Raw genomic sequence first — 25,090 nt, forward strand, 5'->3', positions numbered from 1 at the left:
ATCCTCCTCCCCAGGTACAGATTCTCCTAATACAGATGTCCCCCTTTCATTATAAGAGTCCATTCTTTTCTAATTCTTCTTGGATGAGGCTGCTTTCATACATAAGCCATACTGATTGAGGATTCCTATCCAGAATGTATAAAAGGATGGAGAAGTGACACAGCCAACATCAAGAGCCAATCAGGAACGAGCTAGGAGAGTGCACATCTGTAGGGATGCCGGGGAAGTCAGATTACATGTAAGTGGTGCTGAGAAGTAGCTGGGAGCAGCTGAGTGCAGAGCTCATTGCTGGAGTGCTGGGATAAGGACTGTACACTATGGCACAGACTGTCACCCTCAATGGTCCCTCTCCCTGGGGATTCAGACTGGTGGGAGGCAAGGACTTCAGCACACCTCTCACCATTTCTAGGGTAGGTGACCCTACTTTTCTATGATGCCTGGGAATAATATTTCATGTATTAGAAGATAACGTGTCTATCTTGTTTTATTTGCTTATTTGGAATGTTATTGAAGAGCTTTGCTGTTTAGAAGATGTACAGAACTCGTATTACACATTCTGTATTTATTCCCTGGCTGACACTTTGTAACTTACCTGGTAAAGCAGCAAAAGTGACTTCAGGCTGGAGCGGTGCTTGGAGACATCTCAGATGATGCCTGGGCTTCTCTGCTCATTCTTCTTCTCATCAATTTAACTGATTGCCTAGAATTCCTTTTTAATAAAAGGATCCTAGCTTTTCAAATATCTAAACCCAAGAGCAAAAATGAATAGTATTTCAATTTACTAGTCCTATAAGTGGTGACTACACTTGTTTTTCTTTTTTTTACACTTTTTTTTTAAATGTATTTCCTGGTAATCCTGCATTTAACTCATGTCCTGATCTTGGATGACAACCGTACTGAGCAGCTTTGTCATTCTACAACTGGGAATGTGTTAGGACTACATACCACCTCCCTCTCGTCTCTGCAACAGGGAGAGGTGCTTTATAGACTGTGGAGAGAGAAGGGAACAATGCTAACTGATAACAGTGTTGTCACCCTAGGACAGGGAGTATGTTAGGATTACAGAACACCTCCCTCTCGTCTCCGCAACAGGGAGAGGTGCTTTATAGACTGTGGAGAGAGAAGGGAACAATGCTAACTGATAACAGTGTTGTCACCCTAGGACAGGGAGTGCGTTAGGACTACAGAACACTGTAGAGACTATACACTTCACTCTCTTCTCTATAAATGAGGGCAGTGTTTAAATCAGGGAATAATGCTAACTGATAATAGCGATGTCACTCTAGGGGTGTGCTAGGACCATATAGCACTGTGTTAAGACTATATAACACCTCCCTCTCTTCTCCATACCAGAAGGAGGTATTGTGTAGATCACAGAGATAGCAAGGAACAATGCTATCTGATAACAATTCAGAAGCAGAGAATACATGAAGGTAACAGCTCACAAGATTTTTGGTTGGATAAACAGCAATTTTTTTTTTTTTTTTAGTTTTTTTTAATCGAACAGATACAATGTTTTTAATAGTATATTTAACAAACCAAAAGACAGCAAATAAGAATATTAAGGGGGGTTGCGTTTTTTTCATCAGACATGGCTGTTATTAAAGTGATTGTAAAGTCTCATTTTCTTTTTCTATAAAAATAACAAACATGTTATACTTACATTCTCTGTGCTGTTGGTTTTGCACAGGGCAACACGGATCCTCGTCTTCTCTGGTCCCTGGCTGGAGCTCCTGGCCCCTCCCGCCTGTTGAGTGCCCCCACAGCAAACAGCTTGCTATGGGGGCACCCAAGCCGAGCTGCAGCTCTGCGTATCCATTCAACCACAGAGCTGTGGTTTCGGCCCTGCCCCCTCTCTCTCCTGATTGGCTAACTGAGTTTGATTTACAGCAGCTGGAGCCAATGGCGCCGCTACTGGGTCTCAGCCAGTCAGGAGGGAGAGTCCTGGACAGCCAAGGCAGTCGTGAACATCGCTGGACAGAGATGGGGCTCAGGTAAGTATTAGGGGGACTGAGGGGGCTGCTGCACACAGAAGGCTTCTTATCTTAATGTATAGAACACATTAAGATAAAAAATCTTCTGACTTTACAACCACATTAATTGTAGTGGGAACAGAAACAGTACCAACCAAGTTATTTCTGGGAAAACTATTCAATTAAAGCAGTAGTAAACTGCTGTGTGTTTTTTTTATTTTTTATTTTTCGAACCTGCAAGGTAAAACCATAATGCGCTAGTATGCGTCGCATACTAGCACATTATGTAAAACCTACTTTAGAATGAAGCCCTTCCAGCTGCGAGCTGTCATCTCTGACACGGCGTCCATCTTCAACCGTCTTCCTTTTGGGTTTGCGGACTCCGGCTGTGTGAGTGGCTGGAGCCGCGATGACGTCACTACCGCGCATGCTTGTGGGAGCCCCTGTTTATAGAACTGAACTCTTTGTTTCCTTTTATATATGTAACTGTAGGATAGTCGGACACACTTTGTTTTCAAAAACATATATGGGTGGCTTTTTCTACTGCTGCTTTACAAATTCACATTTCTGCATTTTTAGTGCAAGTTCATCTTCTATGTGGATGAGACTTTTAAAATGCACTTCATCTGAAATCTCACGATTTCAAAGCCGCATGTCAGTGCGACTTCAGTTGCAACTTGGAAGACATCTGTGCGACTTCATGCACAGATATCTATACAAGTTGCACCTGAAATCATACTCTGACATTGACACCGCAAAGGCACCGATTTGAACCATTGCCGACAATAGGGTGCGACTTCTCAGCCGCTCCAGTGTGAATGAGGGCTTAATGCACATAGAACATCACACCAAAAACATTTCCCAAAGCATGAAATAGATCAAAAATACTTGCTTTGTAAATATGAACATACACACTCATGCAATGGTGCAGTTATTGTAAGTAAGGTGCTCATAGAAACATTCTGGATATGCTTCGTACTCTCAACATGCCTGTAGAATGTATACACATTGGTGTCGTTCCAAATGCAGACCATAGCAAAAATCATTCTGGATTTATCTGTGGTACGTACTGAATTTAATATTGTGTGGAGGTGTGAATATCATGCGGCAGATATGTAAGGAATAACAGCGATCTTGTGATTGCTTATATTTAATGTTTGCTTTCATTTATAATGAATAATTGTTTGCTTTAATTTATAAAGACCAGATAATAAGGTATAAAAATTGAATGTAACACCCTAAGCCCTGGTTCATATCTGAGTGGTTTAAAGTCCTTTTCAAAAAATGCTTCAATGATCGACATGAGGATTCCCATTGTATCCTATGGTGCCTGTTCACACTTGAGCATCATAGCCTGTCTAAAGCCTCGTACACACGATCAGATTTTCGGACGACCGTTGGTCTGTTTTTTGTTGCATGCTAGTCTCATGTCAAGTAAAGAGGTTACTCACCATACAAAAATTCTCGTACGACAGAATACAACTTCCGAAGTGACGTAATGTGTTGAATTGTTTTGTATTCTTTCATTTCAGAGCATGCATAGTCTTGCTCTTATGATTTTTTTTCGTACGAAAACCGTACTAATTATGCAAAAATCGGACGTAGAGTTCACGTACGACAAAAATTTTATAGTCTTCACATTCAGCTTTTGTCAGACGAAAAACCGGAATCGTCTGTCGAAAGCACCGTACTAACGATCCAAAAATCGGCAGATCGTTCTTCGGACAAAATTTTACTTCCGATTTTAATTTTGTGTGTACGGGCCTTAAGACTGGTTAAGTTTAGATATGTGGTTAGGGATGGTAAAAATGCATGGTTAGGCCGAAATACACAAAGCGCACCAAGATTCAAGTAAGAATACACACGATGAATGTATTTAGACAATATTTTCAGATATCGGAGTTCAGCTTTATTGTGAACCTGGCCTTAGGCAAAAACAGAGACGATCACTTATAGGAGCGAATCTAAAGTAGAGACTGTTCTTGAATAGCAGCTACAGACCAATGGTTAAAGTGACCACAAAAAATATTCTGATATTATAAAACAAGTCGCCTTGATTAAAAAAAAATGATATATCAGGAGAGGAAGTCTATCTCCATTGATATTTTTGTTTCATTGGCTAAAATTCCATTACATTGATATCTTTTGTTATGCTTATCTAAAAAAAAATGTTTTCCATTGCAGATCTTTTATTTATACATTTGCTTCTTTTTTGTTTGTGCCTGGTTGTGTTTTTTTTAATGCTAGCTATTTATATACTGCTGTTTACTATATTTAAACTTAAGCCTCGTACACACGATCAGATTTTCGGCAGGGAATTGTGTGATGACAGACTGTTGGCCTAAAATCCGACCGTTAGTACGCTCCATAAGACAATTGTTGTTCAACTTCCTGCCAACAAATGTTGGATGGCAGGCTAGTAAATCTTTGGCGGACAACGGTCTGTTGTCAGATTTTCCTATTGTCTGTACACTAGTCAGTCACACAAGTTGAAAGTACACGCATGCTCGGAATCAATGCTCACCAAACACGACATTAGCAGAAGATGCCCAAAGGGTGGCGCTCAAGAGCTGAAATTCCTCGTAGTACGTCACTATGTTCGTGTTTGTTGGCCGACAATTGTGTACCGTTTCGAACAAAAGTCTAACGTTTTGTTGGCCAACAATCTGATTGTGTGTACGAGGCTTTAACCTTTTGGACAAAAGTCTAACGTTTTGTTGGCCAACAATCTGATTGTGTGTACGAGGCTTTAACCTTTTGGACAAAAGTCTAACGTTTTGTTGGCCAACAATCTGATTGTGTGTACGAGGCTTTAAACGTGTCCCACGGCACATTACAGACTTGCTCAGGTCCCAGTAGCATAACCAGACCTGACAACAAACATACTACACTAACTCATATACTTTTATAAAAAAAAAAAACAAATGCAATCTCCTTTCTCACACAACAATTCTTAGTTACGGGAAAGGTGTCCAGTGCCTCCTGGGATCGGAAGTAGTTAGTTGGTACTGCAAAAATACTCATGGTTTGATATTTTGTGAGTAACCCTGCCCCTAGGCTCTTTACTTGCTTTTATCAGGACCCTTGTACACTATTCCTCCCACTGATACAAGGCATTATTCCTTCTGCACCAACAATGGGGTATAACTCCTGTCACTAATATCCACAATAGGGCACTATTCCTACCACTGACACTAATGATGTGACACTATTCCCTCCACTGACAACAGCTGCAGGGTCCTATTCTTCCCGCTAACACCACTAATGATCTACTATTCCATGTTAACTTATGTGCCCATGCACACTATAGGCGTTTACTGGAGTTTAGGGGCAGGGGCGTTTAGAGGCAGAAAAACACCTGACACACCTAAACGCAGGTATACTTACCTAAGAGCTGGATGCGTTTACCACTTGAGCATTTTTTCATTTCAAAAGCATTTATAAAAGCTCCAGTGTGCATAAAGCCTAAAAAGTCAGCAGGCACAGGCATGTCCAAGGTTTTTCCATTGGCACTGCATGATGAGTGCATATTTCCATAGTCTTGAATGCTGACCAAATTGGGTATAGATGTACCCAGAGCATTGACAGTGGGTATGACCTCCGAATGTATACACCTTGAAAGGAATTAGGATGCGTCATAGGCTGCAATTATAAAGTTACAGTATCATTAGCACTGCTAGTTAGGGGTGGTACCACTTCAGCCCCGGAAGAATTTACCCCCTTCCTGACCAGAGCACTTTTTGCGATACGGCACTGCTCCGCTTTAACTGACAATTGCACGGTCGCGCGATGTTGCACCCAAACAAAATTGATGTCCTTTTTTTCCCACAAATAGAGCTTTCTTTTGGTGGTATTTGATCACCTCTGCGGTTTTTATTTTTTGCGCTATAAACAAAAAAAGAGCGACAATTTCGAAAAAAAAAAAGCAATATATTTTACTTTTTGCTATAATAAATATCCCCAAAAAATGTATAAAAAAGCAATTTTTTTCTCAGTTTAGGCTGTTATGTATTCTTCTACATATTTTTGGTAAAAAAAATTTGCAATAACCGTAGATTGATTGGTTTGCGCAAAAGTTATAGTGTCTACAAAATAGGGGATAGATTTATGGCATTTTTATTATTACTTTTTTTTTATTAGTAATGGCGGCGATCTGCGATTTTTATCGTGACTGAGACATTATGGCGGACACATCGGACACTTTTGACACTATTTTCAGACCATTGTCATTTATACAGCTATCAGTGCTATAAAAATGCACTGATTACTGTGTAATGGCAGGGAAGGTTAAACACTAGGGGGCGATCAAGCGGTTAAGTGTGTCCTAGGGAGTGATTCTAACTGTGGGGGGGTATGGGCTACCTAGGACATGACAGCGATTACTGCTTCCGATGACAGGGAGCAGTAGATCTCTGTCATGCCACTAGGCAGAACGGGGAAATGCCTTGTTTTCATAGGCATCGTTCTTCCGCTCCGTGACACGATCACGGGACACCGGCGGACATCGAGTCCACAGGACCCGTGGGCACGGTCACGGAGCACGCGCCCACAATGCCGCATCTTAAAGGGGATGTACCTGTACGCCCATTTGCGCAGCCGTGCCATTGTGTATATCGTTGTGCACTGGTCGGCAAGCGGTTAAAATGCCATCTGAACAGAGTCCACCCTGCTTAGAGCCAATGAGAACCTTATCTCCTTCCATGTCTACATGGTATTGTATTTGTTTCATAACATGAACAGCCCTAATTGTATTGTCTAGTTATTTGTAGTTATTCCTCTGCAAAGTTATTCAGCAGCTGGAAGTGTAGTAGCTGCTGTAGCTTGAAGAAATGTGTAGAATCATTGCTTTCTCACCCTTCCCTAAAATCTTGCTTTTGATTATAATATAAAAACAAAATTGTGACAGTTCCTCCTTAAAGCATTTTGTTGCCATGACCGTGACTCTTGTCTCACTAACACGACAAATCTCTGTGGTTACACGTCTTGGTGCACTTTTTCCAGATCCCACCCTAGAAAGGAGTGTCTGCTACGAAAGTGTTTCACAGATATGCAGAACAACAAAAGCCACATTATGCCTTTGTTGACTTTGGTAATCTGTTTGGTCACAGGTGCAAAGTTACTTACAGCAAACAGGAACAGTTTCTGGTTAGCATGAATTTATAGTCTGAAGTTTTCTCCTGTCCTGCAGCAGGAAAACTTCTTGTAGAGTAGACATCCATTTTTAGAACAATGCAAGCAGGTAGATTAATCGGGCAGGGAACGTTGTAACTACAAAATACTAAAAGCGGACTGCTCTCTTCCTACATCTGCAACTGATTACTGCACTTCCAGACTCCAATGCTGTTTTAAAATCCCCCTCAATGCGCACTTGATGTGTTATCAAAGAAATCCTAGAAGAAAAGGTCAGGCACCCAGCACAGGAGATGGCCGGGTTGGGGTTAACAACAGTTCTATATACAGGGAACAAAGAATGTGTGGAACTGCAGCTTCACTGAGGTTTTACAAATCACAGAATACAGAATATGTCCACAAAATCAAGTCAGCGACTATATTCATAAGAAACGATGTGCCGGCTCTAAGGGAGTTTAACAATTATTCATTTTTTAAAAAAGATTTTGAAGACCATCAAGGGAAATAATGTGCTCTTTATTTAAGAAAGAAATGCTCAAGTGACAGCACAAAGAGATATTTTCCAAAAAACATGATTTAACTTACTTCTTATGTTGTCTTGTTATCCAAATCCAAACATTTGGATAGTTGGATAAGGTACATCTGATTAACAGTAGAATGTTGCTGAGACTATGATTCCTGATTCATATAGGAAACCAAAATGTAACAAAAAATCACATTTTCTACTAGTCAAATTGGAGATAAATCCACAAATCCACAAATCGAGGGAGAAACATTTGCTTTTATATGGAAAATCCTTTTTATACTTTCTTGGCTTCATTTTATCAGGACAGTGTGGTTAGATTAGCTGTAAAGAAAAATAGAATATACATGTCTGCCTGATGATACAGATTACTTGGCTGAAAAACATAGAAATACAAAACAGACTGGATATGCGTTAAAAGCAATAATTGTATCCATACAAGACAATACACTGTAGTCAGTTAAAGCGGAACGTCAGTCATTTTTTTCATCTGTTAATTCCTCTGCCCTTGTTGTTTTAACTTTGGATAGTAAAACATTTTTTTTCTGCCAGTAAATACCTTCTACAGCCCACTTCCTGTTGATTGTCTGGTAAAAAGCCTAGGCTTATGACATCATTATTATTATTATACAGGATTTATATAGCACCAACAGTTTACGTAGCGCTTTACAACTTGAGGGTAGACAGTACAAATACAATACACTTTAGTACAGTAGGAATCAGAGAGCCCTGCTCCTTAGAGTTTACAATCTAAGAGGGAAGGTCAAGAGATACAAGAGGTAATAACTGAGGGTGATGTGCTGATTGAGAAGATAAATGTACAGTTGTTAGGTGGGGGCCAGATAGGCTTCTCTGAAGAGATGAGTTTTCAGGGATCGTCTTAAAGTGGATAAAGTAGGAGAAAATCATGCACAGCTATATATACCTCACTCTCGTGAGAGTTTGCCAGGAAGGGAGGGGGGATGAGCCATAAGAGGGCCAATGAGAGCTGCAGAGTTGGAGGTGTGCCTCAGTGTGTCTGTGTAAATCCAGGAAGTGAACAGGCAGCAGCTTCAGCTGCCCACAGTTTAAATGGTTGCAGCCAGACTCAGTGTAGGGAGATTTCTGCAGCATATTTGGCAAGTACAGAATCACAGTATATATAAGTTAATATGCAAAGTTTATTAATGGCAAAGATGTTTTTATTGCAGATTATGTGAGGACACTGTAGTTCCTCTTTGAAGGCAGAACACTCTCAAAGCTGCTAAATGCATAACTATGTCTTCATTTTATGTAAATTTTGTTTTAAGTTTTTTAGAGTATAATTGATTTCGGACTATGGGCTGCATTGCAGTGCTTTAGTAAAAAACCCTCAATGCTGCCTTTTGGATGCAGTGACCCATGTTTTGCCATTCAAACAATTCATATGAAGTCTTTCAAAGACATCAATGCACATGAGGTCTCGGAACAGTTGGGTCATAAACTATTAATAAGAAAGTGATAATAAATGCTTTACAAATATGAGAAGACTTGTAACTTGAAAAATGCATCCACTCCCTTTTCTGTTTAGAAACAAGAATCATTCACCATGTATGCACCATATCCAGACGATGGCAGAATCAGTAGGGGGATCACAGCAGGCCTCAGAGACATGAAGTTTGTACAAAGAGGGGCAGATCCCATATGGTTATTAAATAGAGGTTTGCCTATTTATGGTCACCCTATATTGGACATACAATTTTCTTTTTCTCTTAGGTTTCAATAAACAGCAATCTACCAATCATACTTTTATTTATTTCCCAGTTTCAAATGACGAAATGTAGAAGAAATTCAATCCAAACCTACGACAGTGCTAGCTTAAATTGCCTAGAGTATGGCCAGCATTCTTGTTGTGACACTGTTTATAAAGCATTGAATATGACTTTCACCAGATGTTCTCTGGTGGAGAATCAATTGATCTCATTTAAAACACATAGGCTTGGAAGAGTCACATGCAGAGAATCTTAGTGAATGAAAGACTCTCTGCTTTATAAATATGGCATTTTGAAGCTTGTTTCTCAGGAACAAAGACTGTCCTTGGAATTTAGAGGGAGGTTGGACAAACAGACCACATCCAACTGTTCCAAGAGCAGAAAATCTAAGCCTTGTCCTGCCACCAACATGACACGTGATGCAATATTTAAATAACAATGAGGCAACTTAGGGCTACCCTAGTGGAGTGATGGTGAGCATCTTGGAACGTTGGAAGTTGTTCTCGGAAAAGCTTTAAGCTGCATGGCTAAAGGTGGTGTGATGGTGTATGTATAGCAAAAACGTTTCATTTGTCTTGGCTAAAGCAGGCAAAGGTAGAATTCCAGCATTTCAGTGTCCAATGCACTTTAAATAGTTCATTTAGGGCGAGCTGACCCAAATGAACTATTTCCATTACTAAGCAATGAAGCTACTGGGTGTGGTATAATATCCTGTTATAGCATTAGGTACATACAGTAAGCAGTGCTGTGTTCTGCCAGCAATATGAATGGCTTCTCGTCTGCTGTCGGAATTAAAGAGAGTTAGGCTAATTGCTTCTCTGCCATTCAAGAGAATCCTTATATTTATATCAATTAATATAAGACTTGCTCTGATTGGCTGAGGTGGAGAGGAGGATGACATCACAATTTAAAGTGCATTGAAATCTGTAATTCTTCTTTAAACTTCTCTCATGCTATTTTTTTGCTGTCTGCATCTTGTTAGGGAGATATCCTTTCACTTTTTGTCCCAGAAACACAACAGGAAGTGAGCAGAAATCTATACAAAGTGAGTTGGTTTTTATCAGAATAGGGGATTGAAGGATTTCCTCCCTATTCCTGTTCTGCTGAAAACTCTCAAATTATGTATTTCCCATTACTTTCTTTCTTGGTGACAATAGTCACCAGGACAAATAGAAAGGGGGATTCTACCTAGCAGGGACACAAATGGTAACATAAACTCGCTAGGAGTTATGGGCTCACATGGAAGGACCTTGCACAGGGCAATCAAAACAAAATGTATTTTCTAGTCAGCAACAAAATATCACGGCGTCTAACAACTTTTGTTAAAAAAAGGGGTTTTCCACAACATTCACTAATATATGTGGAAGCTGCAATACCTCACGAAGACCTCTCTTTATAGTGCAGTCCTAACTTTAGTCTATGAAAGTCTCAAAGTTTGAGCATATATAGTAATGGATAAATCATGGATAGGTATACTTGTTGGCAGCCCATTCCTATTTAAAGTGTAAGTCCACCCTAACACTAAAATCCCTGCATCTACAGACATCCATGATCTAACACTAATCTATCTAGCCCTGTAAAGAAGAAATCAGTATATATATCTTCTTTTTTTAAGCCGATCCGGTCTCCAGCGGCGGAAGCTCTGCAGAGTACATAGCCAAAAATAGCTGTGTAATGATTGGAGAGTGACGCCACCCATAGACTTACTATGGGGCTTCTTTTGTCGGATGTGTTCTCTGCACCCGCCTCCACAGGGAAGCTGCAGCTAAAAGCCCAGCGTGGGATTGGGTCGGGCTGGCTTCAAAAAAGTATGCATACTGATGGGCGGCACAGTGGTGTAGTGGGTAGCACTCTCACCTAGCAGTAAGAAGGGTCGCTGGTTCGAATCTCAACCACGACACTACTTGCCTGGAGTTTGCATGTTCTCCCTGTGCCTGTGTGGCTTTCCTCTGGATACTCCGGTTTCCTCCCACACTCCAAAGACATGCTGGTAGGCTAATTGTATCCTGTCTAAATTGTCCCTAGTATATGAATGTGAGTTAGGGACCTTAGATTGTAAGCTCCTTGAGGGTAGGGACTGATGTGAATGTACAATGTATATGTAAAAAGCGCTGCGTAAATTGACGGCGCTATATAAGTACCTGAAATAAATAAAAATAAATATAGGGCTAGATAGGTTAGTGTTAGATGGTGGAGGTCTGTAGATGCAGGAATTTTAGTATAAGGGTGGACTTCTACTTTAAAGGAACACACCAGAAGCCTAGCACAGCACAATGGTAGCTGAAGGCTCCATTCCAGCAAACTAAGCAAAAATGGCAACAACTCCAAATTTTACCTAGCCTTTTGAGTAAGGTGCACAGGGAAGGTTCTGTGCAAAGTCTGTATCTGTCCCCTTAATACTTTCAAAATGTTGGTGTTTTTTGGTGATATGGAACTTCAGTAAAACACTAATTCTAGAACATTGTTGGAGTGCTGACCTTTCTCTATGTTTGGATTTGTCTGGTGTCATCGCATAGCCAGCTCTCACCCCTCAAAAAGGGTTATAAGAGGTTTGATGTGTTACAGGTTTTTTTTGCTATCTCTCTGGGTCCCCATTCCAGAAGTTTCCCCTCACTTTTTGTTCAGATGGTAAGGCCCCTTTCACACTTATACAACTTGTCCCACGATTTTATACTGCAAAATCGTATGACAAGTCATTCTCCATGATTTTCAATGACTACCATTCATATTGGCACGACTTTAAGTCGTGCCGACTTCAAAGTTGTCCCTGCACTACTTTGGTCCAACTTCCATGCGAGATGTACTCCACAGACCTCAATGTTAAACCCTCAAGTAGCATGCAAATCGTACCTGAATAATATAGACATGATTTCAGTACGACTTTGTAAGCACAAGCTGTAAGCACAAGCCTCACACCATGTATGTTTTCATTTGTTAATGCCAAAGTTGTGGCAAAGTCATACAAAGTAGTACTGCTCCCAAATCGCGGCAAAATCGCAGTAAAATCACGGCAAAATAGCGGCCGCGAAATCGCGGTAAAATCACGCGCCTTTGAAATCGTATAAGTGTGAAAGGGGCCTAAGTCAGACAAAAGAAGAAGTCAGGAAGTCTACACAACATGAACACAGACATAAGTATACAAATCTAAAACTAAAAAAATCAGAAAGTTGGGCTTTAAAAACACTGCTACTTTAGTTTAGCAATGAATACACAAATCCTGCACCCCTACAGCTGTAGAAACCCCTGTGTACTAGAAGAGAACAAGTTTGTGTGTTTTTATTTTATTTGTTTTGCTATTTTGCTTCTTTCCTATTGCTCTACCAAAGTTTTCTCAGATAAGAAGTTCTCCCCTTCTATAGGTTAATGTCACTGTGCACAGTGTTACGTTAAACGCTGTATCAAATAATTGAGCAGATTAGAAGAAGGGGAATGCCAAATGACAATGAGACAGATCTGCACCAGTTATGTTGTTTATACACGTGAAGGGGATTTCCTCATTTCAAATGCTTAGATGAACCATAATCTCCCTACGGTTCCCCTGTGACAGCAGATTATGGCCAAAACAAGTCAATCAGGGAGAACACAGGTTTTACATAACAATGAGACTGGAATGTTAATCGCATTTCCCCTCCTTGTAAGGCTTAAGAAACTTTCACTGGCTAAATCGAAGGATTGTCAGAACTGAAGGGAAGGCGTATGGTTATCTCACAGTGCAGTACAATTAGTGGCAGTACAGTATGCACCAGGTCAGACATTCTTTTTTTGAAGGCTAAATTAGGTTTTGTGCATTAGTCATTCTCCATGTCTATATTTAAAGTCATAATCCAGGCAAACAGCTGAATACAAAGCAATTTGAAGTTAGTTTCCACCTGGCTGGGATTTCACAGACCAGGGGTAAATTATGGACCCAAAACGATAAAAATCTGGCCTGTATAGGATTGATATAATACCGATGTCAGACTTTACATCTGCTCAATCCCCAGACAACAACTTGTCTCTCCACCTGTACTTTGCTCTTGCTTTATTGGTTAATTAGAAGAGATGACATAGCCTTTGTCATGTATAGGATGACTCACTTTGGTATAGATCAAAATTCTTCTCTCTGACTGCCTGTATAGTCACCAGTCCCTCCATGACTGTGAGCAGCCTAAACTTCAGCTTTAATGTTAAGAAATATTTTTAGTTTTAGGTTTCAAATTAAAGGAGTTGTAATGTCTGAAGGTTTTTTATCTTAATGCATTCTATGCATTAAGATAAAAAGCCTTCTGTGTGCAGCAGCTCCACTCGGCCCCCCTAATACTTACCTGAGTCCCATCTCTATCCAGCGATGTACACGAGTGTCTTGGCCATCCGAGACTCTCTACCCTGATTGGCTCCTGCTGCTGTCAATCAAAGTCAGTCAGCCAATCAAGAGAGAGAGGAGGCAGGGCGGGGCCGCAGCTTCATGTCTGAATTGACACAGGGAGCTGTGACTCAGCTCGGGTGCCCCCATAGCAAGCTGCTTGCTGTGGGGGCACTGAACAGAAGGGAGGGGCCAGGAGCACAACAGGGCAGGTAAGTATTACATGTTTGTTATTTTTATTGAAAAAAAAAAAACAGACTTTACTATCACTTTAAGGCTCCATGCACACTGGGATTAAAAACATGGCAGTTCCCTTGGCAGAAAAAAACACTTACTGTATTTATTGGTGTATAACACTCACTTTTTCACCATGAAAATCGGGTGCAAATAGTGTGTTCGTGTTATACGCCAATACTTCAATTTCAGCTGCCTCGGAGGCACCGGGGGGGGGGGGGGGGGGGGGGTGAGTGCCGTCAGATTACATACAGTGAGAATCTCCTGTTTACTTGGTGGCCTCTGTAATAGGAAGTCAATTGATGGCAATGGCGAGGCTGCATTGATGTGGACTAATAAGGCTGCATTGATGGCACTTGTGAGGCTGCAGGTGGGCATTAATCAGGCTGCATTGATGGCAATGGTGAGGCTGCTGCATTGATGGCAATGGTGAGGCTGCATTGATGTGGACTAATAAGGCTGCATTGATGGCACTTGTGAGGCTGCAGGTGGGCATTGATCAGGCTGCATTGATGGCAATGGTGAGGCTGCAGATGGGCACTGACCCTTATTTTGCTTCAAAGTTCCTTATTTAAAAATGTACGTTTTTTTCCTGAAACTTCCCTCTTAAAATAAATGTGCGTGTTATACGCCTGTGCGTGTTATACGCCGATAAATACGGTATATAGAGTGTTTTTTGTACAAAGTTTAGTTGAATTTAGGAAAGTTTTATGTTTTTTCTGCCAGTAAGCTCCAACCAGAAACGCAAACCTGAAGGTTTTTTTTCCTGCCTCTAAACGTTGAGCTCAAAATAAAGTATGCCTGTAATGCCTGTACACACGATTGGAAATTCCGCCAGCAAAAGTCTGATGTGAGCTTTTGGTCAGAAATTCCGACCGTGTGTATGCTCTATCGGACTTTTGCTGGCGGGAATTCAAGCAGGTTCTCAATTTTTCGGTTGGAAAAAGATTTCGAACGGGAATTCTGATCGTCTGTACCAATTCCGATGCGCAAAATTCCTTTGCATGTTCAGAAACAATTCGACACATGCTCTGAAGCTTTCAACTTAATTTTCTCAGCTCGTCGTAGTGTTGTACGTCACCGCGTTCTTGACGGTTGAAAGTTCAGGGAACTTTTGTGAGACCGTGTGTATGCAAGCCAAGCTTGAGTGGAATTCTGTCGGAAAAACCATCCAAGTTTTTTCCGACGGAAAATCCGCTCGTGTGTACAGGGCATAATCGTGCTAATGTGCATAGACACATAGGATAACATTTAGCAGCTTCTACAGGCAGAACACAAAACTCCTATGGAAGCAGCGATTTTTATGCCAGTGTGCGTGGATCCTTATGCTGCGTACACCCGATCGGATTTTCCGACAATAAATGTTGGATGTGAGCTTGTTGGCGGAAAGTCCGACCGTGTGTATGCTCCATCGAACATTTGTTGTCAGACTTTCCGATCGTGTGCACAAAAAGTCCACGCATGCTCGTAATCAAGTACGAGCTGGTAGCGCTCGGTCTTGTAAAACTAGCATTCGCAATGGAGATATCACGTACGTCTTGTACGTCACTACGTTCGCAATTGTTGGCCAACATTTGTGTGATCGTGTGTATGCAAGACAAGTTGGAGCCAACATCCTTCAAACTAAAATCCACAGTTTTGTTGTCGGAAAGTCCGATCGTGTGTACGGAGCATTAGAGTTCATTTTGAGGAATAGACTAGGGTCCCTCAGCATAGGTTTCATCAACAAAAACGCTGCAAGATGCCTTCTATATCCAAACCACCTAGAAAAAAAAAATACTAAAATTAATCTAAGATTCAGTATTCTTTGGCTGTTAGCAACAAAGTGAAGACATGAGGAGGTTTTGGTCCAATAACTTTAAGCCTAGATGGAATATAATAAAGTGGTATCTTGACAGTTTTTTCAATTCTACTCTTTCTTTAAAATGTGCCACTAAAGAAATGAAGGAACAAATGAATGAAAAAAGTTTGCATAATAAAGCGGAGCTCCACCCCCCCACCCCCCCCTTTACTGCCACATTTGCCACTTTTCAGGGGGAAGGGGGAGCAGGTACCTGGTTTTGACAGGCACCCACTCCTACTTCTGGCTAAGATTGCCATTTCCAGCCCCTCCTCCTTCCCTCCGCTGCCTTCTTGGCAACACACGGGTCCCAGAAGATGGCGGGACCCTTCAGAAAATGCAGCATGACTCGCGCATGTGCAGCCTGAAGGCTTCACTACCAGTTTCCCTTACTTACAATGCCGGCGCCTGCACCCAAAGCCAATTGATGAATCGGGTTGGGGTAACGACATTACGGGATTCCTGGACAGGTAAATGTCCCTATATTTAAAGTCGTCAGCTACAGTTTTTTTTTCCAGACTGGAGCTCCTCTTTATTAATATTATAATATTGAAAATAGGGAAAAAAAGCACTAGCAAAATAATAGCCAGGGGGAGCATGGGAGAAAGGAGTTAATTAGGTCTGATTATGGTTAATTAAAGGTCACTAAGGGATTAAATAGGAACACATTTTTTTTTTCTTTTAACTGACATCACATGTCCAAAGAATTAAAATGATTTTTTTAGGGCGCATGTGTACTATCATCAATGTTCTTAGCTGGTAAAGGGAATTTTTCAATTTGCCTTGCCTCATTTGTCTTTTGAAGACCTGGGTCCTATCCCTTTGTAAGCTCCCTATTTATTTATTTTGGGTATTTTTATAGCACCAAAAATGTACGCAGAGCCTTATATATACAGTATGTTGTACATTTGAGATACTGGAGCTTACACAGGATTATTGACCTCATCTCCCCTGAAACAGTGTTCTGGTGGGGTGATTGGCTGCTCAGGCCCAAGCACTGCATCTCAGGAGTAAAGGGAGAAGGTGACATGCTTTCTTGTACTCAGGCATACTGTATAGACTATTTCAGAAGGCCCCCAAATGAATAGAGAAGCAGGGGTGAGTAACAATCAAAGTCTTTAAAGAGAACCTACCACTTTGCACATCTAGAGGTTCACTTCCTTCCTTCTTGCATAGGCAAACAAATGGTTACATTGTTTTAGCTGTGTTTTGTGGCTTTAGGGACTGCATGCTTGTAGTACTTTATACTTTTGTTTACAAAAATAGTTTTTGGAGTATCGTTTTATAATTTTTTAAGCAATGTATTATTAACATGATCTATATTTGAATACTTTTATAATGCAGTCCTCCATAGCCATGTCAATGAGTATTATATTTCATATGTTATGCTAATTGGTAAAGGATACCGCTTTAAAGTCTTGGGTTTCCACAAAACAGAGAACTGTTTAAGTGTTGATGGATGGATCATAATAAAGACTTTACAGGCCCTATAATTTGCACTTGTGTTAAGACTTAAGCCCTGTACACATGATACGAAAATCAGAAGTCAGATTTCGTCCGCCGAACGATCTGCCGATTTTACGGATCGTTAGTATGGTGCTTTCGAAAGCCGATTCTGTTTTTTTCGGATGACAAAAGCTGGCTGTGCAGACCATAAAATTTTAATCGTACGTGAACACAACGTCCAATTTTCCTATAGATAGTACGGTTTTCGTCTGAAAAAAAAACGTAAGAGCAAGACTACGCATGCTCAGAAATGAAAGAACACAAACAAATCTATTCAACACATTACTTCACTTCTGAAGTTGAATTCTGTCGTACCAGAATTTTTGTATGATGAGCAAGCTCTTCCCTTTCGATATGAGACTAGCATGCCACAAAAAACGGATGAACGTTCGTCCGAAAATCTGATCGTGTGTACGAGGCTTAACAGTGGTTTTCTGCAAGTTATTAAGCTGGTTACAAAATTAAAATGTACACAACTACACGCCTGCCCAAACCTTCAGTGCCGGTTCACATGCTGCGCTGTGAATTTGTTCCGTTTTTTTGTCCTGTGTGAGGTGTGATTTTACCGCGAATTTACCGTGATTTTACCGCGAATTTCAGGAGTTGGACATAGCTGCGATTGATGTTCTTGCCAATGGAATCATAGTGTAAAAAAAAAAAAAAAAAAAAAGGTGTTAACTTCCTGTATACTTCCTGGTTTTTGTGGAGAGTAGTGTGGTGGAATTTGCACAAATCTGAACCAATAATGCGATTCTAGAACGATTTACATTGATGTCTATGGAGACTAAATTCGCAACGCAACGCTGTAAACTCGCACAAGACCCTTTTTTTTTAATCGCATCGCATTCGTAGAGGAATCGCAACGCGTGTATGTGAAAGACCGTCATTGAACACAATGACTTTAGGGATGACATGCGAATTTAGAATGTTTTTAACGCATCACATTCGTTATGAACTCGCATCAGTGTGAACCGACACTCAAACGTATTCATGAGCACCCTGGTTGCATTGCCACTTTTATAAGTCCTGACCTGTTTCATTAATGGCTCATCACGGTGATGAGTGGCCTTACTAGCTTCTTATTACCCTGTAAAGAATAAAAACATGTTTTTTTGGGGGGGGTTTTTTTGTGCGAAACATGTCGAAGATGACGAATTCTATGTGATATCCGCTTGGTGATCAACCAGGAGCTCAGTTAATATACTGTCATGATCTGCAATTGTATTTTGTTTTGAAACAATACCTGGATGCCTGACATTCATATTTTTAACCTTCTATTTTTAATGTTTTGTATAATTAAAATGATGGATTTTTACCTTTAATTTGGTGTGGTACTGCAGAAGTCCTATTAGTTCTTTTTGCTAGGGAAATAACTGGGTTTCCATTCTTTTTTTTTTGCCTTGAACCAGCAAAAGGTATATGTAAGCACACAGAACAGATGTATTTCTGAGTTGGCCACACAATTCAATGAGAACAATGGTGCGTAGGTGTAGTCTTTGTGGCTGTGACTGCTGGAATAGGCTAGCACAGCTATAAAATTTACAAGCAGCTGCAGGGGAGCATTCGCTATTTTTTCTACACTAGCTCTGAGCTTTTTTATTTTTCCAGTTGGGAATGCATTCAGGGGATTTAGATAATACTGCAGGTTTTGTGCTTGTTGTGTGGGAATATAAAACGGATTTGAGTGCTACAAAGAGCTCATACAGATGATGAATGCCCTTAGCAGCTATTTCAAAGCAATACCATATGTGCATACAGAGGTCTAGTCAAGGGCACTTCTAGGCATAGGCAAATTGGGCAGTTACTTTAAGTACACTTGCCTGTAAAGAGCACCAGAGTATTGTGAGAAACTTAAGTTCACACTGGTTCACACTAGTGTGATTTTTGATGCAACTTGAGTCACACAGAATTGCATGACAATAGAAATAGCATTATTTTCAATGGTGGCTGTTCACATCAGTGCATCACAAATGTGATGCATCTTTGGGGAATGGTCCTGTGCTGCTTTGGAGTGATTTTGTGGCCCTTGGGGCACTATTCCATGCACTGGCTCCAATGATGGGGCACTATTTCTCCCAATGACACCAGTGATGGAGCACTGTTCCTCCCACTGGCACAAACAGTGGGGCACTATTCCTCCCACGGGCACCAATGATTGGGCACTATTCCTCCCACTGACACCAACAAAGGGACCCTATTTCTCCTACTGACACCAATGATGAGGCAATTTTCCTCCTCATAATACCAAAGAAGGGGCAGTGTTTACTACCACTAATGTCAGGACATTTTCTATTCCCACAGTCTGGCCCCCCTAAAGTCTAAAGGACAGTAAACTGGCACTTTGTTTAAAAAGTTCAGAGAGCTCTGCTCTAGTGTAAAAACATCCTTAGCAATCGAGTATGGGGCAGATACTAGAAACTAGGTTTGGAATGTGAAATATCCATATGATAGCAGTCTAGGGGTATACTTTTAAGGTAGAGGTGAGTATGAGTGAATGGTGGAGATGTAATGTATGATATATAACATAATTATAACATACATTATAACATATTGAACCGGAGGGTTCAATATTGAGTTGGCCCATCCTTTGCAGCTATAACAGCTTCAACTCTTCTGGGAAGGCTGTCCACAAGGTTTAGGAGTGTGTCTATGGGAATGTTTGACCATTCTTCCAGAAGCACATTTGTGAGGTTGGGCGCTGATGTTGGACTAGAAGGCCTGGCTCGCAATCTCCACTCTAATTCATCCCAAAGGTGTTCTATTGGGTTGAGGTCAGGTCTCTGTGCAGGCCAGTCAAGTTCCTCCACCCCAAACTCGCTGATCCATGTCTTTTTGGATGAGGTCCTAATTATTTGGTAGAGGGGGGATTATGGTGTGGGGTTGTTTTTCAGGGGTTAGGCTTGGCCCCTTAGTTCCAGTGAAGGGAACTCTTAAGGCATCAGCAAACCAAGACATTTTCATGCTCTCAACTTTGTGGGAACAGTTTGGGGATGGCCCCTTCCTGTTCCAACATGACTGCGCACAAGGTCCATAAGGACATGGATGAGTGAGTTTGGGGTGGAGGAACTTGACTGGCCTGCATAGAGTTTTGACCTGAACCTAATAGAACACCTTTGGGATGAATTAGATGGGAGACTGCGAGCCAGGCCTTCTCATCCAACATCAGTGCCAGACCTCACAAATGCGTTTCTCAAAGAATGGTCAAACATTCCCATAGACACACTCCTAAACCCTGTAGACAGCCTTCCCAGAGGTTGAAGCTGTTATAGCTGCAAAGGGTGGGCCAACTCAGTATTGAACCCTATGGACTAAGACTGGGATGCCATTAAAGTTCATGTGCGTGTAAAGGCAGGTGCCCCAATACTTTTGACAATATAGCGTATATAAATATAAATAAATATATATATATATATATATATATATATATATATATATATATATATATATATATATATATATATATATGAGTTGCCTCTGATTCCTACTGTATTAAAGTTTATTGTATTTGTACTGTCTACCCTCAAGTTGTAAATCGCTGCGTAAACTGTTGGCGCTATATAAACCCTGTATAATAATAATATAGAGTGTATATTTAAACCATAGATTGTAGACTCTATAACTTTCACACAGACTAAATAATATACACTGATTTGTATTATTTTTACCAAAAAAATGTAGCAGAATACATTTTGGCCAAAATGCTGAAGAAAGATTATTTATTTGCAAAATGTTATAACAGAAATGAAGAAAAAGATGTTTTTTTTTTTAGAATGATGTAGTGATGATTAAATACTACCAAAAGAAAACTCTATTGGTCTCAAAAATTGATAAAAAATGTATTTGGGTACAGTGTTACATGACGGAACAATTGTCATTCAGGCTGGGTACACACTTAAGCACAGAGCAGCTCACAGCAGGGGTCAGTACGTCCACATTCACCGTTTCAGCTCTGATTTCAGTCTGAATTTTTGGTTGAATTCAGACCTGAAACGGACTAGAAGACGCACAGGGCTCCTGTGCAATTCGCACCAGAGCCGCTGCGGAAATGTGTGAAGCGGCTCCATAGAGAGCCAGTCGCAATTTCCTGACATGCAAATTGGATTCGGGGAAACCCACATCCAAATCACAATAGTGTGAACCCAGCCTTAAAATACGACACCACTGAAATCTGAAAATTGGCCTGGGCAGGAAGGGGGTAAAAGTATCCGGTATTGAAATGGTTAACGTAAAAAAATGACACAGAGGTACTAATATTGGCATTAGGGGTTATTATATCTGTCAGTTATCTTTTGGTATGAATATTTTAAAGTGTCCATGTGGACTCTGTAGGTTGTGATCACACAGAAAGTTAAGGCATAAATATTCTATCCTGTAAATTAACACATGCTATGAGTAAGGCTCCCGCCGAAACATGTTAACACTTTAGATGTCGCACTGCTGTTAGTGCTCAATAAAGATTTAAGAAAAAGCAATCAAGTTGCCGGTGTTCTGCCGAGAAAGTTCCCCTCGGCGGATAATGACCCCCCTGTAGTGCGCAGCGCTTGCGCAGTAGAAGCAACAAGGGAGCCACCGAAAAGAGCCGAAGCTGAACACCTGAGTCAGCTGTACACGGCGCCTGTGTGCCAAGACTCTAGTAAAAAAGAACACTTTGTAACAGGCCCCTTGCGGGCTCGCTACACTCACCGTGTTTCGGGCACGGCCTCGCTGCGCTCTGCATTTTAATATTCTAACTCTATGTCCACTTGGATGGTGGGGCTTTAACCTGGACTTAGGGCAGAATGTAGTGAGCAGGCGCCGTATAGAGCTGACGATCAGCTGTTCTTCTTCGGCAATTTTCGGCGGCTCCGTAGTCGTTCGTACTGCGCAAGTGCAGCGCATGTGCAGTACATAGGGGTCCTTATCCGCCGGGGGAACTTTCTCGGCAAGACATCAGCATTTTTTGCTATGTAAATTAACACAGTTACCAGTGACTAGACATTTCGCAAAGAAAGGACACACTGTATCACAATTGAGATATATGGTGATTGACCTAATAGGTAAGAATAGACATAAAGGGAATCATGAACTGTTATTAAAGAAACCGGAATCCATTGGATTCATCATTTGGATACACTGTACCCTAAAGAGTTAAACTGTGATTTAGATTTACATTTGTTTATCTGATTAGGTTAGACATAGGATTGACTATTTGACTATGTATTGATTTCTTTATTAGCAGATTAACTCTTTCCTTGAATATAGTTGTGTAGTATAGTGATTTGTATAAATATTGATTGGAGTTTTTCTATTTTTCTATTTTTCATAATTTATATGTCTCTGATTGATGTACATATTTTTATAATAGGAACATGACAGGGGTCCTCTGCTTTTGATGTTGGAGATGAGTACATGTCATATGCTATCTGCTTGAAATGACTATCATGTATGATTTATAATTGCTACATGGAAATAATTTAGCTTGATTGTATAATTGGCTCCTAATTTATTATATTTCTAAACTAATGTTGTTATAACTATACATACGTTCTTGCCTGACGAAGAGCATTTTTAACTTTTCCTGATACTGTTGCTTTATGAAACATGGTGTTTATTTTGTGATTTTTGGATCCTTTGATTTCTCTAATAATTTAATAACAGAAAGGTATTTCTTCAGTAAATGTTTATTGTACCAGTTGCATCTGGATCATTTTGTATATTGTCTTTGGGATGACCCGATTGAGTTGCACCTGCAATTAGAATATTTATAACACTATTAGGCAAATGCTTATAACTGCTTGTAAACCCATGTAAACATTGAGATACATCGCATAGTCACGTCAAGCGTTTTTTTTATCTGACATGTCAAAATCAATGGTTCCCTATAAGAGCCGGTATGGATCTTGAAAGGAAACCCTACACCAAAATGGAAAAGAAAAACAGCGTGGGGTTCCCCCCCTCAGACCATACTAGATCTGGTATGGATTTTGAGGGGAAACCCCATGCCAAAAAGGGCGTGCCCCCCCAAAATCCATACCATACCCTTATCCGAGCATGCAGCCCGGCAGGCAAGCACCCCCCCCCCGACCATACAAGGACACACGCCCTCAACATGCGGGTTGTGGGTGCTTGCATGTGGGGGGGGGCTCTACGCTGAGTTCCAATCCCAGTTGATGCCTTCTGAGGGGAAACGTGACGGAGTCAGCCATGACATCAGCGTGTGCGGTCCACACTGCAGGCAGCCGTGCTGGATTCTGTGCTGGATTCAAGTAATCAGTCTGTTAGTGAGATTCTTTTTTTTATAAATGTACATTTTTAAAAAGATAATGCACTATTGGTCCTTTTTTTCATTTTCACTCCTATCTGTGAGCTGGGAACCTTTGACCATCTAGAGTTCCACATAGACAGTGATCCAGATCGATGTCTCTTAGCTGAGAGCAGTGTACATGCCCATTGACCCTTGAGGTCTTGTAAGCGGCCATTTATCATTTGAGCACGTTGGTGATGCATGCAGCACTTTGAAGGTTTTGGAAAAGCATCCTTCAGCACTCTACATTATCTGGGACTGTTTGATTAATCAACTTTCAATAGAGTTCCATTTATTATACATGTCACCTCAGCAATTTATGTTTGCTCACATTGTGTAATTTTTGATTGATGCTGTGTTGCATCACATGTTTGAAGGGCAGCTGTGCACTTTTTTTAAAGAGCACTAATATTTGCGTTTTGTGAGCTTTGGTTTAGCTCATTAAGTATTTTTCAGCCAGCACACCTTATTTTCTTTCACCGATTTGTCTTACTCCAGAGTGCATTGAGCAAGGGTCTCCAAAGTTTGCCCACGGGCCAAATCCGGGCCGCTACAGGATTGCATCCAACCTGCAACTAGGCTTCTTCTGCTTGGCTGTTTTTCTCCAAAATAGGCTCCTTTCACACCAGCGGACCCATCAGACCACGCATTGTTTTCTATGGGGCAGTGGATGTCAGTGTACATGTGTCCGCTGTCACCTGACGGAATCTAATCCAATCCCGCCCGCTAAAAACAGATGGATGGGGATACGTTCGCCATCCGTATTGGATCAGATGACAATCCTATGGAAACGGACATGCAGTTCGTTTCCATCCGACCGTTTGAAAAAGAGCAGCAGGCTGTGTCCCTGTCCACTCTGTATACGGAGCAGACACAGACCTGTCATCCGCCTGCTCAGCGGGGGTCAGTGAAGAGATCCCCCACTGAGCAGGCGGATCTGCTTGGACAGATTCTGCCCTGTGTGAAAGGGGCCTTAGTTGGTTGCTAAGACCATCAGCATCCTAGCAACCTATGACATGCTTGCCCCAGCAGGAGGAAAGCCATTCTCTTCTATGGCTCCTGCCCTGCTGCTACACTAAAGGCAAAACTTTTTTTTTAGTTTTGGATAGACTGGAGAGGGAATAGAATGCTTGTCAGGTATTTATTGCTGTCTGTGTCCCGTTAAAGAGATTCACCCTTTCTGTTCATCCTGTTTACCATTATCATTGAAAGTAAAAGAAAATCCCACATTTTGGGTTGTCCCCAGAAATGTAATAGAGGGGAAATCTTCCAATGGGGACACTAGTTCTGGTGACATTGGGGTCCCCAGGAATTTATTTAATTTGCAGGGATTTCCTCTCTGTATGGCTATCACACAATCGCAATGGGACACAGATGTCGAAAAGAAATCTGACAGGGGTTATAACCCTCCTTTGATCTAAAATGAAAAAAACATTTTCCCTATAGTTCTACTTTAAGCGAAGTGGGGAAGGACCACCAATAGGGAATCTGATGTAAGGGGGACTCTGAAGGGGTCCCTGATGTAAGGG

The 25,090-nt window shown here is 41.0% G+C and overlaps 1 protein-coding gene across 1 annotated transcript in view; it reads left to right on the plus strand.

Annotated features, from left to right (window-relative positions):
* The first annotated feature begins 204 nt into the window (after positions 1-204).
* PDLIM4 (PDZ and LIM domain 4) overlaps positions 205-25,090 on the plus strand; it is a 261,019-nt gene continuing 236,133 nt past the window's right edge. The window contains exon 1 of the mRNA XM_073620680.1: positions 205-410. Within this exon, the coding sequence (XP_073476781.1) occupies positions 318-410 (93 nt within the window). The 5' untranslated portion in view covers positions 205-317. The remainder of the gene's footprint in view (positions 411-25,090) is intronic.

Source organism: Aquarana catesbeiana, linkage group LG03, assembly GCF_042186555.1.
Source record: "Aquarana catesbeiana isolate 2022-GZ linkage group LG03, ASM4218655v1, whole genome shotgun sequence".
In the NCBI taxonomy this organism is placed as follows: Eukaryota; Metazoa; Chordata; class Amphibia; order Anura; family Ranidae; genus Aquarana; species Aquarana catesbeiana.